The sequence below is a fragment of the Typopeltis vanoorti genome, chromosome 1 (genome assembly GCF_054136105.1).
Source record: "Typopeltis vanoorti isolate ZY-2024b chromosome 1, IOZ_Tvanoo_1.0, whole genome shotgun sequence".
In the NCBI taxonomy this organism is placed as follows: Eukaryota; Metazoa; Arthropoda; class Arachnida; order Uropygi; family Thelyphonidae; genus Typopeltis; species Typopeltis vanoorti.
Genome location: NC_143549.1, coordinates 63,683,339 through 63,702,915, shown reverse-complemented (window position 1 = coordinate 63,702,915; position 19,577 = coordinate 63,683,339). Strand labels below are relative to the sequence as shown.

At 34.0% G+C, this 19,577-nt stretch overlaps 1 protein-coding gene across 1 annotated transcript in view; it reads right to left on the bottom strand.

Moving 5' to 3' along the window:
- LOC150110038 (acetoacetyl-CoA synthetase-like) overlaps nt 1-19,577 on the bottom strand; it is a 66,448-nt gene that overhangs the window by 4,337 nt on the left and 42,534 nt on the right. The window contains exons 14-17 of the mRNA XM_090390868.1: nt 16,224-16,349; nt 11,531-11,600; nt 8,388-8,446; nt 1,096-1,295 (exon numbers count right to left, since the gene is read on the bottom strand). Of these exons, the coding sequence (XP_090246994.1) occupies nt 1,096-1,295; nt 8,388-8,446; nt 11,531-11,600; nt 16,224-16,349 (455 nt within the window). The remainder of the gene's footprint in view (nt 1-1,095; nt 1,296-8,387; nt 8,447-11,530; nt 11,601-16,223; nt 16,350-19,577) is intronic.

Here is a 19,577-nt window from a genome sequence, read left to right as displayed (position 1 = left end):
AGATTATATTCTCATAACTCTCAGGAAAATATAATAAGGCTATAAAATAAAAATGAACGTATATATACTTTACAGGAATAAAGATCTTTGCCAAAACGAAGCCTTTGAGGTCTAATAACTTTTGCTTTTTTTTTTCTGCTTTTCATAGTTCTTTCATAACATGGCACAGTTATTAAAAGTTTAGAAGCAAGAAATGACTACCAGTTAGATTGTTACACTTCCAATTCTCAACAATGTCACTTCAATTTGGATATTCCATTAAATCTGAAATGAGTAGAGGAGTATGTCTTTTATTATTATTTCTATTATTAGCCTGTGTAGCTCGGTGGATGTGACGTTTGCACACCTCCGCGCTTGGCCGCACGAAGGAAGACTTGGTTTCGAGTCTAGTCGGCGACTAGAGGAAATTTTTCTAAGCCTTTTTTCGACCGGTTCCCGAGTTAGTCGATCTCTGGCACGGGCAAGCAGGTTTTTCCTCCCGGAAACTCGGGTTTTTCGTCCTGTAAACTCAAGAAAATCGACCGTAGAACCCACATTATTTCAGACATTAAATATATTGTGTTAGGGTTAGGGACCACGAGATGGCGGCACATTTGAGCCGTCTCTCTCTTCACTGCGTACCGCTTAATTAGTGATAGCCTTGGGCCATCTGTCTCTGATTGGGTACCAGTGGAGATTGAACTGCCCACTCAGTCTCCAAAAGTTAGATAGGGCTAAATGGCCTCGCCTACTCCCGTATACGGGAATAAAAAGGCGTTAGCTGATTTTTTTTAATTTTTTTTTTAGGCGAACCTCCAAAGTGTTATCGAGGATGGGCACTCTTCTTCTTCTTCTTCTTTTCAACTAACCATCTTTACACTGATCCTTCATCTATATGCACAAACCACCATCAACACACGTAGATTCCTCATGTAGATTCCTCTCGTCAGAACTAACAATGAACTCAGATATTCTCCAACTGAAGAGCGCAATATACCATGTTTATTTTAATTGCTCTGCAGAGACGCTGTATTATATATCAAAAAGGTTGTTTACACTGTTTTTAAGCTTTGCTATTATAGAATATTATTATTAATGTTATTAATAATTACTTACTGGAATATCAGCAGCCTCCAGGATAATATCAGGAACACAATATTCACTAATTTTGGTTATTTCATTTTTAATTCTGTCCACCAGATCTTCCGAAAATCTTTGACCTGCCACCATTTTCAAGAAAAGAACTATACGTTCATCATAATTTTTGTTGAACTGAGAAACGCAAATACTGTCTTGCACTTCAGGAAAGTTCTCAACTTAAAAAAAATACATTTACAAATTATCAGAATTGTTAAAAAAGTGAATCAGAAAAATATGAGTAATGTTTAAAAAAATTTATTATTAGCACTATTATTATTAGTAGTAAAATCACCGAGGATACAGAAGGCGCTCGTCAAAAGTTAGTTGCAATGAAATACTTTTGAAATCGGTATATGATATCAGCAATTTATTGCTGCAGTACACGCATTGCTACAATCAGGATGATATGTCTGGCTACATCGTATGTTTTACATAACGAATATGTTAAGTTTTGGATTATTTCGTAACTTTTAAGTGTTAAATTACCTTAATCCAGTGTTTCTCAATGTTGGGCGTACGCCCCACAGGGGGGAAATTTGAATATTTTGGGGGGCAATTAGAAAATGATTTTGCATTCGTCACATAATCATCATCATCATCATACGTATCAAGGATTTAGGTCTAGTATGGCCTGTTCTGGCCTTAGAAGTCATCTTTGAATCCTTTAAGAGGACGTCCTGGTTTTCTTTTTCTTAATGGCTTGTACTTTAAGGCATGTTTTGGTAATCTTTCTGTTTTCATTCTTTGAACGTGTTCCATCCATTTATGTTTATATTTTTTAATTTTTTCAATTACTGGTTCTTGGTTTAATTCTTTCATAATATCTTCGTTTCTTTTGTGATCAAATAGGGTATACTTTGCTTTTCTCATAAACTTCATTTCTGCTGTTGTTAATCTTTGTTTGTCTTTTTGTTTTATTGTCCAGATTTCGCTTCCATACATTAAGACCAGTAAGGCTAATGTATTGTATACTTTTAGCCTAGTTTGTTTTTGAACTAGGTTTGGTTTAAATATAGAGTTAATTACTCTTGTTATTTTTAAATATTTTGCAATTTTTATGTTTATATCTTTTTCATTTTCATAAGTGATCATACATCCTAGGTAGTTAAATGAATTCACCTGTTATCTAATACTATTTTAGTTCTTGCTGGATCTTGTCCTTTAAAGGCCATAGTTTTTGATTTTTCCGTTGATATTATCATACCATAATCTTTGGATATCTTCTCATTTAGATTTAAAATAGCTTTCTGTAAGTTATCTTCAGAATTTGTAATTATTATTTGGTCGTCGGCAAAGAGGAGAGTGTTTAAGCTTACTGTAGGAGAAAGTTTAATTCCTTGATGTAAATTTTTATTCCATTTTATTATTATTTCATTTAAGTAGATATTAAAAAGAGTTGCTGAGAGGGGACATCCCTGTCGGACCCCTTAGTTTATCTCTCTTGTATATGATAGCTCGTGATTTAATCTTATTTGTATTTGATTATTTTCATATATACTTGTCACAGCTTTTAGGATATTATTTGGTATTTGTCTTTCTTTTAATATGTTAAATAATATGTTTCTTTTAACTTTGTCAAATGCTTTTTCAAAGTCAATAAATGCAATATGTGTTTCTAAATTATATTCTCTTCTTTTCTCTATTATTAATTTTAGGCAGAAGGCTGGGTCTATACATGATCGTCCTTTTCTAAATCCATTTTGTACCTCTAGAATAAAGTTTTCGGAATATTTCATTGGTTTGTTATTTAAGATTCTGCTATATATTTTGTAACATGAATTTAGTATACTGATACCTCTATAGTTTTTAGGGTCATCTCTATTACCTTTCTTAAAGATAGGAATCACAATTGCTTTTATCCATTCTATTGGGGGGATACCAGTTGAGTAAATTTTATTTAAAAATAATAAGAGTCTTCCTTTGAATCTTTTTCCTGCGTATTTATACAGTTCTGAACCTAGCTTATCTTCTCCAGGTGATTTTCCGTTTCTTGTTTCTTTCAGGCTGATTTCTAATTCTTCTTCAGTTATTTCCTTTTCATTTTCGTTAATTGTTTGCCAGTTGTCTTTTTTAAAATATTTGTCTGTCCACAGTTCTGTGTAGTAATTTAGAAATTCTTCTAATTTCAATTCAGTGTTTAATTTTATGTTTTCTTTGGTATCTACATTTAGGTGTTTCAAAATCTTAAATACATTGGGTCTTATTTTATATAAATCATGTTCTAAATTAGAAACAAATTTATTCCGTGATTCTCTATGTCTTTTTCTGACTTCTCTTTTAGCTATGGCTCTTATTCTTTTATATTCTATTTCATCTTCTAATCTTTTACTGCTTAACCATTTGTGATAGGCTTCTTTTTTCTTTTTGATTATTTCTTTGATTGTATCATCCCAGATCTTCAGTTTTTTTCTTTTATTGAATTTTTTGGTCTTTCCTAAGCTTTCATTTGCTGCTGCATTTAGTATCGTTTTTATACTAAGCCATTCTATTTCTATTTCTTCATTTTGTTTTATTTTATCTAGATATTGGTTAATTCTTTGTTCATATAGCCATTGTACATTTGTGTCATTCAATAGTCTAGTTTTATAAACAAATGTTTCAATTTTTCTCTCTGTTCTTGTTACTTGTAGCCATTTAGGTGGTAATCTTAATTTTATTTTAACAAGGAAGTGGTAACTGCTTATTTCATATCCTCTGTGAACTCTAACATCTAGTGAAAATTTTGATGTCTTTTCATTTAATATGAAGTAATCTAATATTGATTTCCATCCTCTTGCTGCCCAAGTATATTTATGTATGTCTTTATGTTTATAGAGGGAATTCATTATTTTTAGGTTATTATAAACTACAAAGTCAATCAATTTTTTACCATTTCTGTTTAGAGTGTGTTCTCCATGTATTCCTATATTATTATTAATTTTCGTGTTTTCAATTTTTGCATTTAAGTCTCCTGCTAAAATTATGTAATCATTTTTATTTATTTTATTATATATGTTTTGTAGCTGGATTATAAAAATCAATATTATCCTGTTCTCTTCCTTCTTCTGGGGCATATAAACCAATTATTGTTAAATAGCCTCTATCTATTTTTATTCTAGCTTCTATTATTATTTCATTCCATAATTTATAATGTTTTAACTGTTTTGAAAGGGAGTTATGAATCCAAATCATGACTCCTGCTTGTGCTCTTTGGTCTCTGTCGACTCCACTGTATATCACATTAAAATTTTCAGTTCTCATAGTTCCTTTTAATTTCTTTTTTGTTTCAGTGATTACTGCTATTTTAAAATTTCTTTCATTTAATAACTGATCTAATTCTATTTCTTTATATGCTATTCCTCTTACATTCCAGTTTGCTATGTGTATTATATTTTGTCGTTTCCATTTTCGTTTTCCCTTTTCCATTCCAGGGTCGTTTCCTATAGATTCAATCCGATTATCTTTTTCTGTCAGCTTACAATTCTGTCAGCTGATGAAGTGTTAAATTACCTTAATCCAGTGTTTCTCAACGTTAGGCGTACGCCCCACAGGGGGGAAATTTGAATATTTTGGGGGACAATTAGAAAATGATGTTGCATTCGTCACCTCATCACTAATATACCAAAACACTCACCATTGTCGGCGAGGGGGGAGGCATCAAAATCTTTGAGGCATTGAGGTGGGGCATGATCCAAAAAACGTTGGGAAATATTGCCTTAATCAAATAATATGAAATATGACAATGGTATCTTGCATTATAGAGCCTCTATAACTCAGTTGACAGAGACGAGTCCTTTAATTGGAAAGACCCGGGTTCGAATCCCGTCTGCCGTGCAATGATATGGTGAGTTAGCAGATCTCACATACGGCAGTGGGGGGGGGTTGCTCTTGGAAACTCAGGTTTATCATTACTCAGAACAGTCAAACTATCCCTGAGAACATACTGATCTAAAGGAGTGAACTCCGTGGTGCCTTAATTCATCATAACCCTAAATCAGGCGAATCAATCCGATCTAAGTCAAGATGTGTTGAAGAAGAAGTATATTATATCATGTGAAGCTTTCATGATACTTCCAGTGTGACAGCATAATATTACTGATTATAAACATAAATGCTGATGATGATGATTATTATCATCAGTAATATTAAACAGAGAAAGTGCTGCACAGCCTTGTCAGGATGTCAACAGCAATGTGGTTTCAACCGTCATGACACTGAGCTTAAGATATCAATAAATGAAAGCTTATCAAGAGAGAGAGAGAGAGAGACAACTGCTGCCGTTTTAGAACTCATGCAATCGTCTGTAATAATGTGGGTTATGGTCGATTTTGTTGGGTTGCGAGGTTAAAAAACCAAGAGTCTCTGAGAGAAAATTCTTATATGCCTGTGCCAAAGCTCTACAAACTCGAGAAATGGCTGAAGAAAGGAATAAAAAAATTCCTCTAGTCGGCAAATATAATCGAATCTGTAGATTATGCGATCTAATAAGTAAACGATATTTTCATGTAACTGTGTTGTATACTCTCTTACAAAAATTAATAACAGGACTGATATACTTCAAAAGATTTGTAAATGTTCTGATATATTTCAACTTAGCAGTTTCCATGCGTTCTTGAAAGAAAGTTGGTTTCAGCAGGATGACTGAACATTCATTTATCTTGCTGGAAGTAGAAGTCTGTAGAAAAAGGATATAAAATACTTCAAACCAACGTATATGTTATTTTAATATCTACTTTAATATATTAATACTTTAGTCAAAGTATTAAATATATGAATAATATACGTACATAAATAGAAGGTAGATTGCTGCCTAAAAACACTATCAATTAGTGTGTGATAAATGAATGACTGATGAAAGTATGGGCGAGATAGGGCAATAAATTTATTTCAGAAATTATTGTTCTGTTTACATTGACACATGCATGTACTGAACTTTTTATCACTCCATCATGATAGTAAACATAAAGCATTGAAATAATGAGGAAAAGTAGCTGAAAAGAGCTGATCGTTGTAACAGATGAACGATTATCGAGTGCAATAATCATGGTACAATTTATCAAATGAACTATGTGATACTGCTATGGGTCCATCTGAACGCATCATGCAAAGAACACTGTATAGAATGGGGCTACAAAGATCACTTAGAGTATTACACATGGAAATAAAAATAAATAAAGAAGAAAAAGAATAAGTAGTAGTAGTAGTAGTAGTAGTTATGTCTAAGATGGAAGAGTGAACATTAAAAAGTGCTCACGGAATGATGAAATCCGCTTTTTGTTATTTCATGTAGATGGAAGGTCAGAGGTTGGGAAATAATAACAAGAAAAGCAATGGACCCAGCATTCTTAATTAAAACTATGACTGGTGGTGGTGGTGGTGGTGTGTGGATTAATGGCTTTGAGGATGCTTTCTGATATTTCCGAGGTCCTTTGACATTAGTAGAGGAAGAACTGGATGGTAAATAATGACACTACTGTAATGATTGTAAGGTAATGGACCCTGTCTTTATGGGTTGTCTCTCTCAGCTACTCGATCTCAATTTCATCAGCATCTTTGGAATGGGTTGGAATGAAACGTTCGCGAGAGGAATCCACTCCCAGGACACATGACGGAACTATAAGAATTCATCATGTCCGCTTGGATGAGATATCTGTAAAGTGTTTCTAAAACATCGTGGAATTAATGTCCAAAAATTTCGAGGCTGATTTCCAGCAGTCATTCACTATTCTGAATACACAAAATAATGAACTTTTTATTGTAGGTTCGATACTTTCTTCCTTTTACGCAAATTTTCGCAAAGAAAGCCTTATCAAGATGTTATCTGTTACCAACTATTTTTTTTTAAAAGTTCAAACTGAGACAGTCTTCCTGAAACTGAATATTTATAAAATCGAAACATATTTCACAAATCTCAGACGTTATTATGTGATCATGCGGTCAAATTTTTCCATGAGACAGCCAAGTATTTACTTGTTTATTTTCTAGATAAAAACAACACAGAAACGAACTTGTATAGTTTGTGATTGTCTTCAATGTAAAAGAATTATGGCTGAAGCAACTAATAAATATCTGTTCATTGCGTGTTCTGATGGTTTGCTTCTTTCGCCACGTGGGAAGACCCTCACACTTCTATAGGAAATCAGCTAACTCATCTTCAACTCAAACGCCTTTATAAAGTTATATAAGTAAAGTGGATATTAGATCCAGCATTATTTCAAAGCCGAATGTGGAAACTCTGAAAGTTACGTAAGGTAAGTTGACCGGAGAGCTTACGGGAATACTCTTGCCTGCATTCACGAGTTGCCTTAGTGTGGACTACTTAAAAGACATAGGCGCCGCCCAATCGTCTATATATTCACCTTTTATTAGTCCATTTGGATAAGGTTTCACTGACCTGAGAGCTGTTTCGAACTGGTTGGTTCCCTTCAGAGACCACGAAGAAACCTTAAGAGAGCAAAATCTCTCATTCAGAACTAAGCAACTTGAAATGCCAAAGAAATGTATTTTTCGTAACGAAATCTGGTTAATAAGCAAAAGTATTTATTAAAATAAAGAGCCAAAAGGCTTCAGTTCGGAGATGCAAAATTACATAAGAAAAGTGGATATTATATCCATCATTATTTCAAAGCCGAAACTATGAAAGGTCAGTAAGGTAAGTAAATCGTATTAAATTGTAGACCATGCTTTGGGTACAACTCATAGAATCAATTGGAAAACGACTACCATACTCCATTATAGCAAATAGAAGAGAAAGACTGGTTTTTGATTCTTCAATTGCTCTCAAAAATTAGCCTAGCTGAATAAATATGGTTACAAAACACTTCCCAAAATATGGAAAAACTAATGCTTCGTGGTCCCAGTTTCATCCTTGTCCATGTCCACCAACAGGTTTCCCAAAGAGGACCTCTCGCCTGGCTAGGATTCCAGTCTTCCGTCCACGTGTTTTTCTTAGTTTTGTGTTACCTTTGTCTGTGTCACTGTCTCATTTTGTACTGTCTGAAGATGTCTCTGTGACTCAGACGAAATATTGGAAGAATTAAATATTGTTTTAAATCCTTTCTCAGTGCTGTTTCACTCCATTAAATCTCCAACATGAGTTCCTTGCAGCACTTAAGCCATTACACACCAATAAATCCACATTATTATTAGCAGTAGTGAGATTAAAGTATTTATTTTCTCTGAGAATTTCACAGAACGATGCATTCTCAGAGTATAATTATATAATTAAATGAAAATATTCATTGTGTGTAAACTGTTTAGTCTAGATTAAATATTTTGAAAATACTCACTGACACTGTAAATTTCATCTGTACCAATTCTCATTCCTGATGGATTCAGGACATTGTCACTGCAAAAAAAAAAAAATAAGTAAATGAATAAATATAATATAATATAACATAATTCGTTTTTTTTTCACCGTTTAGTCTTGACAAAACTAGTCAGTTTTGCTAGCGAAACTAGTCGACGAAATTGTACATATATGTATTAAACCCATGGTCTTAGAATCCAAATATCTGTTATGTGTTAATTATGGATAAAATAAAATTAAATGAAAATTAAACAAAACAAATAAAATGAAATGAAAATTCAAAAAATACAAATAAAATTAAATAAAAATAAATAAAATCCGGATCAAACCGATTCGGATGACAATAAGGTAAAGGAAAATTCATAAATATTGATTGTTACTTTGCTATTTATCACTATTTGTTATATACAGAATGTCCCATAAGTCCCGAAATATTTCAAGAATTCATAAAAATTAGAAAAATTAAAATTGGTATATTAGAGTGCAGTTTGCACGAAAAGCGTATCGCAAAGAGGGAGATGGGAGGGGGGGGGGGAATACAATAATCTAGTTCGAATTTTCGCCGATAGAGGGCGCTGTAGTCCACGCCTCGTTTGCAAATGCGTGCAAATGAGAGTTGTATAAAACGTGGGGTGTACCGCTGACAGCTCGTAACGAATTCGTGCGAATTCCCAGTCATTGGGAGCGAACAAATTGTTCTTGTAAAAAGAAAAATATGTTGCTGTGATGCTTACACTGCCGGATAAGGCACTGTCAGTGAAGTTGTTTTACGTAAGTGGGGAATGAGTAGCGGAAGTTTTACGAAAGTTTCGAACGCAGAGAAGAATGAAGAAAGGTCAAGGTCGTATCACTCCTGACAGATTACAGTCTCTAGAACAACGTTTCGAGAAAACTGGAAATTTGTCAGATCACTCTTGCACTAGCAGACTAGTGTTATCCGAAGCCCATACCAGCGTTGTGACAAATGAATACCCTATTGGCACAACCAACAAGCGGTGTAAGCAGTGCACGGGAAGCTGCAAGAATCCCGGGCATAGCGAAAACGTGTTATTCCGCATCCTTCATGGTGCGTAAGCATCACAGCAACAAATTTTTCTTTTCACAAAAACAATTCTGTTCGCTCCAATGACCTGGAATTCATTACGACCTGCCAGCATACACCCTGCGTTTTACAGAACTCTAATTTCCACGTATTTGCAAATGATACAGCACTCTCTATCGGTGCAAGTAGTACAGCGCTCTCTACTATCGGTGAAAATTTGAATTAAAATATTTCTCCCCGCCAGAAAAAATCCCCCTTCTCGCGATTCACTTTCGTGCAAACCGCACTCTAATATACCAATTTTTCTATTTTTTTTTATGAATTATTGAAATATTTCGGAACAAATAAATGCAGGGTGTCTCATAGGGACACCCTGCATTTATTTGTTTATATCTGGATTTATCCATCTGAGGGACTGACATAGCAAAATAAATAACGATAATAAAAATGCCTTCGGCAACATGTTTAACACGCAAGGGCATTGGTTCCCAAACTTTCACTAGCCACATATCCCTTTTTAAAATTTTAGTAACCTTCTCCTCTCAAACAATATAATTTGGGAGAAGTTTTAATAATATTGCGTTTAAACACGAATAATTATACATATATTTATTTTTTAACATTTGCGTTATAATAAGTTACAGGCATATGAAACAGTTTTAATAATTATTAAATAAATGCTTAGCTATACGAATCCTATGCATACAGAAAAACAAAAATTAAAACATTTTAATTTTCAATAAGGAAAAAAAGTTTAATCAGACGAATGATATTTAACTGAGGATTTTGTCACCATAGTTCAAACTATTTGAATTTAAACTTTTCATGCAAACAATTCGAACCACGTGGTTGGAACGGGATCGTATACCGTATATATACCACCCATTATGAAGTAATACAGTTAGGAATTCGTTCTGAACTTTGAATCAACGCTTCTATATAGTGTTAGTATTAGGGACCACAAGATGGAATCGCCTGTTTCAGTGGCGGCCCGTACTGCGACACTGCAGTATCCCCCAAGGAAAAAATGAAAATTTTAAATTTTGTCTGTGTTTATAAATAATAGCAATGCTTACAACATTATATAAATGCAGTACAACATGTTAAAGGTTAAAGCTTATGTTTTGACATTGATTGAATAGTTAATAATTGGAATTGTTCGATTAACGCTTTAGATTACGAAACAGATGCACTGCGATCTAACGCCGGTATTCGTTTGCGCTTATCATTGCACGTTACGTCATTCCGACACTGCCCAAACAGTAGTGTATTTTTAGTATCCTTACGCACGTTATTTCTGTGAGATATGAAATGTTTATTATTGGTGCGTGTGCGTGGTGAACTATTTTTTGTCAGTCTTATTTTATTTTGTTAAAAAAACCTATAATTATTTATTTATTATAGATACAAGGCTGAATTATGACGAGTGTCACTGTTGAAAATATGAAAAGAATAATATTTTTTCAATTATCGTTACACGAAACAAATGCACTGCGATCTGAAGCCGATATTCGTTTGCACTTGTCATTGCTGTTGATACGAAACTTTTATTATTGGTGTTTGTTCGTGGTGAGGATGAAATATTTTTAATAAAGCAATTTTTAATATGTAAATTAGCCTGTTTGTTATACTCTCCTGTCCGGATTACTATGAAATCATGCAGAATATTCGATCAGTTCTCAGTGACGGCTAAGAGTGGAGATTAACTGCCTCAGAAGGTACAGTAAGGCTAAAGTTGTCTCCACTACTCCTTTTTGTGAACAGAACACAATAGAAGATTTTTTTCTCTAATTAATTAGAAGTTTTCTTCCCGCATTTACTAGAATTCTAAACAGTTGTAAGTTGAATACTGGTTTATTTATTATAACAATGGCTCTGTTCACACTGCCGTGTGTGCAACATATATATATATATATATATATATATATATATATATATATATATATATATATATATATATATATATATATATATATATATATATATATATATATATATATGTATGTATGTATATATATATATAACCAGAATTGGTGCCATTTTAAATAATTGTAGAATAAGATTGAAGAAATAATTCTCACCTTCGTCCAAGCATCACAATTCCACGTGTTACAGAATTAATATAGCAGTAATCTCCTTGTGCCCACACTCCTGAAAATGTGAAAGGTTAATTTCAGAATAACCTGAATGGTATATATAATAATACACATTTTGAAATTAATTGTCGGTGGCGTAGATAAAAACCATGTCGTCAAATCCTACAAGAACTGGAAAGTGGCTCATTGATAGAATCAAAGTGGAGGAGGAAATATTGAAGAATTTTTTGCTGATGTAGATGTAGATAAAAATCGTATATACAGATATATAAAGTGAAGTGAAGAACAGATACTACACTTTGAAATAGCACGGAGCTCTCATACACGTACCTTAGCTAAAAGGCCGAGAGGCGATAACGACCATCGCTCCGAAAAAAGGGGGACGTCGCCGGGGATGACCGCACGTTGGTGGTGTGGTCTGCTTCTTTGAGGAAACACTAGGCCTCACCTCCGGAAGACGGTTCTTTCGTTGTTGTGATCAGTAAAGGAAGTGGGCTCGACCCAGGTCCTAAAGTTGCACCCGTTGCGTGGAAGTCTGCGGCTTCTAAAGTAACTCTGATCTGTAGAGGTGGTGATGCAAGTCAAGCCCTTCTAATCAGGAGCCATTCGTTCAGGAACAATATTAGAGCTTATTTCTATTTTATTTTGTAACTAGCCTATAAACAACGAGCGTTTTAAGTTTACGTTTTATTTTTTAATCATTTCTGCATAGTCATATGATATCTTAAAAACTTATAAAAATTATTATCAATATTATACGATACAAACTTATAAATACGTGCTTTATATATTATAAACTTAAAGTTTTCATTTCACTTCTGTGTGAAATTCGTTCATGTATGCATTCCAAGTCTCTCGATTGAGTAATACAAGTTCTAAACATATTTAAAACCACTTTAACAGAAAATATAATTCGCAACATTAAATATTGAATTTATCTGAGCAAATAATGAAAATATTTTTATAGTTGCAATAAATTCTGTAAATTTTGTTAAATAATGCAAATAGTAGCAACTTACGATGACGTCGCAACAAAACCTACTAAATAGCTGCTATTTAGTAGCTGCTATTTATGATAGAGAGTAAAGTGTAACAAGGTTGCTATGAACGTACCGGTAATAAATCTGGCAACCATGCTGAAAGAAGTAGTGGTAGTCTTGCATGGTCTGCCACTTAAGTAATTTGAGTTGCTGGTGTACAATTCATTTCCAGTAATTGTTATTCCGTATTAATTATTACTGCTTAATTACCGCTATATATAATTGTGCTCTTTTTTTTTTAATTTCTGAACCTTTTTACGATGGCAGCTAGCACTAATAAAAAACTAAAATTATCACAGAAAGGAAGTGGAAGAAATTTCCAAGATACCTGGACTGAACAATATGGTGTTATTGATAGAGGCGATAAAGTTCTCTGTAAATTGTGTGGTGAGCTATCTGTGAGTAGAACTTGGAATGTAAGAAGACATTTTGAAACTAAGCACAACCTAGAAAAAACTTTTGAAGAACGCAAAGAATGCATATCGCAACATCTAAAACTGGCAGAATGACAATCAGGGACTTTAATTAAATTTGTTTCAGGACCTTCAAATTTAGTAGCCGGAAGTTACAGCATTTCACATACTATTGTTGACCATTTTTATTTGAAGACTTTCATAATAAGGAAGCTATTGTAAAGAGCATGAAAGAGTTACCATTAAGTAGGAATACTATTAAAGACAGAGTTATATCAATGAATGCTAGTATAGAAAATCAAATACAACAAGACTTGAACTCATGCCATTGTTTTTCCATTTGTCTCGACAAAACTACAGATATTACGTCATCAGCTCGATTGGCTATTATTGCAAGGTATGTTCACGGTAATTCTATGCACGAGGAATTGATAAAGTTAGGAAATTTATCTCAAAGCACGACAGGTAAAGACATATGCGACTGTGTTGTTAAAGTGTTCCGTAAGAAACAGATAGATTTATCGAAAATATTTTCGATTACAACTGATGGCGCGCCTAATATGGTTGGCCGTAATGTCGTTTTTATCAAACAATTTACAGAATATGTTGGTCATCCCCTGGTTTGTTTCCATTGTATTATACATCAGGAGACGCTGTGTGCGAAATCAGGCTTAAAGGATTTGGATGATGTGATGAGAATTGTGACAAAGGTAACTAATTTTATTGCTCTGGACTTTAAACAAACGAGAATTTAATTCACTTTTAAGCGAAATTGAATCAGTGTACAATGGTCTATTAATGTACAATAATAATGCACAATAATAATCGTGGCCAAGTACTTGAACGGTTTGTTGAATGTTTAAATGAAATTAAATTATATTTAAATACGAAGGGCATGGAGCACGAATTTTCTCAGTTGAACGATTCTTCTTGGCTCAGTAAGCTGATGTTTTTCACAGATTTTTAATTGCACCTGAACAGCAAGGTTTCGGAAAATCTGTCGATATTATGTTTGGCACGATCAAGAGCTTTGAGAATAAACTCAAAATATTTCAACGTGATTTAGAAAGTAACAATTTTAAGTACAGTATTTCCCAATAGAAAATTTTTTTAACGAAATCAGCCCCAAAATTCGTGAACGACATAAGATCTAGAAATGCAACTAGTCGACTTCCAGTGTAATCCTACCTGGAAAAGAAAGTTTATTGCTCTTAGAAATGAATTAGAAGAACTTGAGCGGGAACGTCTGCATGATACCGCGTGTACAAAATCAGACTGTGAAATTCTAAGCGTGTGGAATAATCTTCCCGAAAACTTTCATGCTCTTATAATTTTTGCTAAAGCTCTTCTAACAATTCTCTCTTCTACATACTCTTGTGAAACTCTATTTCCTGCCTTAAATAATATCAAATCGAAAGGGAGAAATAGACTGAGCAATGATTTGAGCGCTGTCTGTGTAGCATTAAAATGCACACCCTATAGCTCTTCTATAAAGCAACTTTCTACCAGTACTCAGCAGCAGAGAAGTCATTAAATGTAATGTAAGTTTGTAATTTCACTTTATTAAATTAATTGTATAATATGAATTCATAGATTTCATATCAATGTCCTATTAAATAAATAGCGTAATATCATATGTATAAGTCACCATCTATGATTATGTAGTTAAATTTATAATGCATGTATGCAGGTGCACATCAACAACGTCAATATTTTAAAAAAAAAGTTTAGATGGTCACAAAAAATCGTTTTAAAGGATATTTACTGTAAAGCATTTTACATTATTTACTAAATTTAAAATACAGCTTTAGTAATTCTTTGAAAAGTTGTAATTGTACTTTTCATGATATAATTATAAAATGTACAGTCTTTTATGTGTTGCAAAACTTTTTGTAAATTTCATATTTACAAAGTTTTGTGTAAATGCCTAGTTTTCATATTCGCGAAAGTATTTAAACTGTTCGCTCTCCAACCAAAGGCTGCAGGTTAGAATCTAGCTATGGGCATGGATGAATTTCATCGCCCGTTGTGAGACCACGGCCTCGCTATTGGAAGCCTGAGTGGCATGAAATGTTTCGTGTTTGGTCTCTGGAGCAGGGTACCAGGGTCTCCATCCATGGTACTGGCCTACTATACTTTTACTTCTTTTTCTAGGTGATAGTCACATAAAAATATATTGGAAAGCGAGGTATGGTTGATTTATTATAACAATGCAGACCTGAATTATTCCGATTTTAATCCCACTGCATCAGCACTGATGCAGATATATGCGCCACATATTTGTTGTGGTGATATCCCTAGGTGAAATCCTATTAGAACAATGAGAACAATCCCCATATCAGTGCTTGAAGTGCATCACCATGTGTTTCCCTTGCAGACCTGAATTATTCCGATTTGAATCCCATCGAACATTTGTGAGACTGAACGCAGCATCCGCTGTTCGACGCCACTAGACTACAGAAGGTATTCTGAGATATTTTTTCTCAACCAGCTAGACAGAATAACATCCGAGGTAAGCGATCGAGTGAGTCAATGGCGTCGAACAGCGGATGTTGCGTTCAGTCCCGTCTCACATATGTTCGATGGGATTCAAATCGTAATAAGGGGAGCACGCGGGATGCATATCCAAGCACTGACATGGGGATTGTTCTCATGGATCTCCATGAGAACAAATATGTGACCCACATATTTGCATCAGTGCTGATAAGTAATAGTCGTTATCTCATTACACTAAGAAGACCCGATAATACTATGAAAGTGAATAGCTTATATATTTAAAAGATTAATACCGATGTTTGAAGATTTTTGAATTTTCTTTTTATTACAAAAGGAAATGGGCGAAATAAGGAGAACTGAATTTCTTAGCCTCTGGCTTACCGTTGGATGAATCTGCATGAAACAATAGCAACTTTTACTGGTGAACGACGGAGTTTAGCTATTTATTTTCAAACTAATATTAAAAAATACACAACTGAATTTTTTTTTAATTTCGAAATGAAGGGAACTACTTTTTGCCCATTATGGACAACGGGTAATCTGTCCATTATCTATAATCATTGCTATTGGACGAAATTTCTCAATAAATCCTGTATTAATATTCCCGCCTCCCTCTCATAATCAATATACGAAATGAAATCCTATGCCTTATTTTTCCTTTATATTTATCTGTACAAATTGAAACTGTTTTCTTGGCAATAAATGCAAAGAGCATTACATTTTACTTACCAGGAAATTTACCGAAGTAAGTTTGCTTATATTTCTGATTATCCGTATCATTCATAAACTTCAGTGGTTGTGAAGGAAAAGGTTTTGTGCAGACCATTTCTCCTTTCTGACCGACAACAGGACATCCTAATCAACAATATGAAACAAAGATTTTCATAAATTCACAGTAATCAAATATTGTTACTCAATGTATTACCTTAATGTTACCAGTTTATTGGGAATTTGAGAAATTCCAAAAGAACAAAGAAGTTTTAGGTTTTAAAGGAATTAAATACCAGATAGCAAATATGAGATGGATCTTGGAAAGAACAAGATAATTTGAAAAGGAAATATGCATGTGTAATACTGACAATGAATGATAAATTATTCCACTGTGTTGAATAATTGTCATGAGAATAATAGAAATACTTCGAAGATTTTCCTCAAGTTTCTGGTGTCACACAGCTTTCTGATTTCCTTATTCAGAAAGCTGTGTGACATCAGAAACGTCAGGAAAATCTTTGGAGAGATTGATTGTTAAAGAGGAGAAAAGGTGAGAAAGGATGCATATTATCGACTTACCATTTTAACATTATTGTGGGCAGTGTTTTTATTCTGGAAAAAAAGGTGCCGGTACTCACCATGAAGATGTTATTACAGTAACTTGTAACTTCCACACTTTTAACATATCCTCCGATATACCCTCGTCGTGTCTAGATCGCTTCTTGCTTTTGGTATCAACTGCAGAATGACGACCTCGGAGCAGCCATGAGTCCACATATTTGCTAGGGTTGAACTGAGTGAGAGAAGGTCCTACCTATCCTGATGAACGTCAGTGCAGAAGTTGTCCGTACAAGCAGAAAATGACCTAGAGATGAAGTTACTATAAGATTCATCTGAGAAAAACTCCTTTCACATTCACTGGAAGATTGTGCCCAAAATGTGCTTTAGAGGATGTAGTATGTATGGGACTTTATTTTCTTGAGGATGTTCACAGAAACCACGAGCGAAATTTGCGTGCTAACATTTTAATTTCAGCTGCACCAAATATCACATGATTCTGGATTTTCTGGCCAATACTTGGAATCTAAAATCTTAGTACATTCAGAAAAATCAGCATCATCTCCTTCAAGCAGACGTTTTCCAACAGCTTCTTTCAGACTTTTATAGAAAGCAGATGAACTTATTGCAGGACTGTGTCGTTCATTCTTGTGAAGCTCAATCCCTTTGAACTTATGTTCTTCTGACTTTGAAGAGAAATACCGTAGTACGGACCAGAATTTTCAATTCTTTCTTTAAAAATTTGAACTGTATTCTTTATCTTCCTGTTTGCTTTGTACAGGTCAATATTTCTCTCTTGTAAATCTAGACTTAGTGAACTAAGTTCTTGGACAGCATCACGAGCCAAATCAAGAACAAACTCGCATGACTATTTTTCTTAAAAGGCCCTCATAAAGAAAGCGATCTGTTTTGCTTCTTCTTCTGCTGTCTTCTTTTGCCTCCAGAAAGGGATGTACGAGTGCTTCAAAGTCTTGCCACATTGCAGAAAAAGTGAAAGCTAGATACAACCCAGCGAGCGCTTAAAATTCTGCAATTTTAAGAACTTGAAGTTCTACAGTCGCTGCATATTTCTGTAGTTCCCTAGCATTTTAGGTGAAACATAATAAGTCACATACAGTTTGTCTATGAACCTCTTAAAGCGATTCACTCCTGCCACATTGTTCACCGTGTCATTAACAGACAATTTAAATCGATGACTAGCACAATGCCAGAAAATAACACTAGGAAACTTCTCTTGCATTACCCTCCTTACACCATTACGCACACCAAACAACACGGCTATACCATCACGAGTTACAGACAATAAATACTCCTTTAAGTAATCTTCAGATAATCGTAAACACTCAAGATGACGAATTAAAAGAGTTTAGAATTCCTCTTGCAGTTACGTCTGATAATTCGATCAAATTAAGGAAAAGACTCACAGGAGCCGAAAGTTCAGGAAGAACTACAAGAACAATAACAATCAATTTTGTTGTGTTACTCACAGTTGTCGATTCATCAATAAATAACGATATTTTGTTCTTGGAGTTCACTATATCGTCTATTAATGTTTTTCTCGTTTCATTTGCGATATGGCTCACAATGTTAATGCAAGCATTTGCAGAATGAAGAATATATATCCCGTGTCTAGGCTATTAAGTTTCTGTAAATTTATTTCGTCTTCAAAGTTGTTAAATTATTGATTTCTTCTCGCAACTTTGTAAGGGGTTCGAAACACTTTTCCGGTTACATCTTTATTATGAGACAAAGTATTTAGGAAAACTTTCTCTAATGTTTCGTTTTTTGCTTCAGATTTTATTTTTTGGCACGCTTTGTGCGCTGCACTCTTCTTATGATTGTAAATCTTTTTTCTTAATGACATTAACTGTTGTTTGCGAGATTCTCTAAAATGATTGATTTTACTCTTTGCCCACTCCTCTGCAATTTTCGTTCCCATGTGTTTATCGACGGCAAGACTTGCACATCACGACACACTTTACAGCGCAACATTTTATTCTTGACAAAAAATGAAGCCACTCGTTTCTCTCGCAGAAGTCATTTTTCTGCAAAAGTGTCCAACATTCAGGGCAATCATTATCAGAATCTGCTTCCTTTTGACCACGTGATCTTCGGTTTTGGTTTCGTGATCCTCTTCACCAAGTGTATTTTCGGTGCTAGTTTTCTCTTTTACAGTATCACAAGTAGATTCCACAATTTCTTCTTCTTCCTTCCTTTTTTTTACTCATTGGCATAAAGTAACTACTTATTTTACTCATTTTAAACAATGATTGCACTGATTTAACTTAGATTAATTCAAAACTCACTTGAACACCTGCTTGTTGCAGAATGAATATAGAACTGATAAACTGATGTTGGAAGCAATCGGAAGTGAACACAACTTCTTGTTTCTGGTTGCGTAACAACCTATGAAACTTGAAAGCAAGGTACCAACTTATGAGTAATCAAAACTGAAAATTAAATTCGTGAACACAGAACCATCTACCGGAATATTTATAATACATTTTGCTGTCAATAAATCGCAAAATGTTTAAAAACTTAAGAAAAAAAGGTGCCGGTACTGTGTACCGCCAGAAAAAAAGCGCTGATTGTGAGTATTGTTTATGAGAATGGCTAGATTAAATAAAATCCAGTAGGAATTAAAACGAGTGGTAAAAAAAAACGAATAAATATAATTTGAGATATGTCAATGACACAACCCTGGGTGGGAGAAACTAATGATCTCGAAGAGATGGTTTTATTAGTTAAGAGTAAAAAAATATTCTGGGCTTAATATAAATATTAGGAATATAAAAGTGATGGCTGACAATTTGG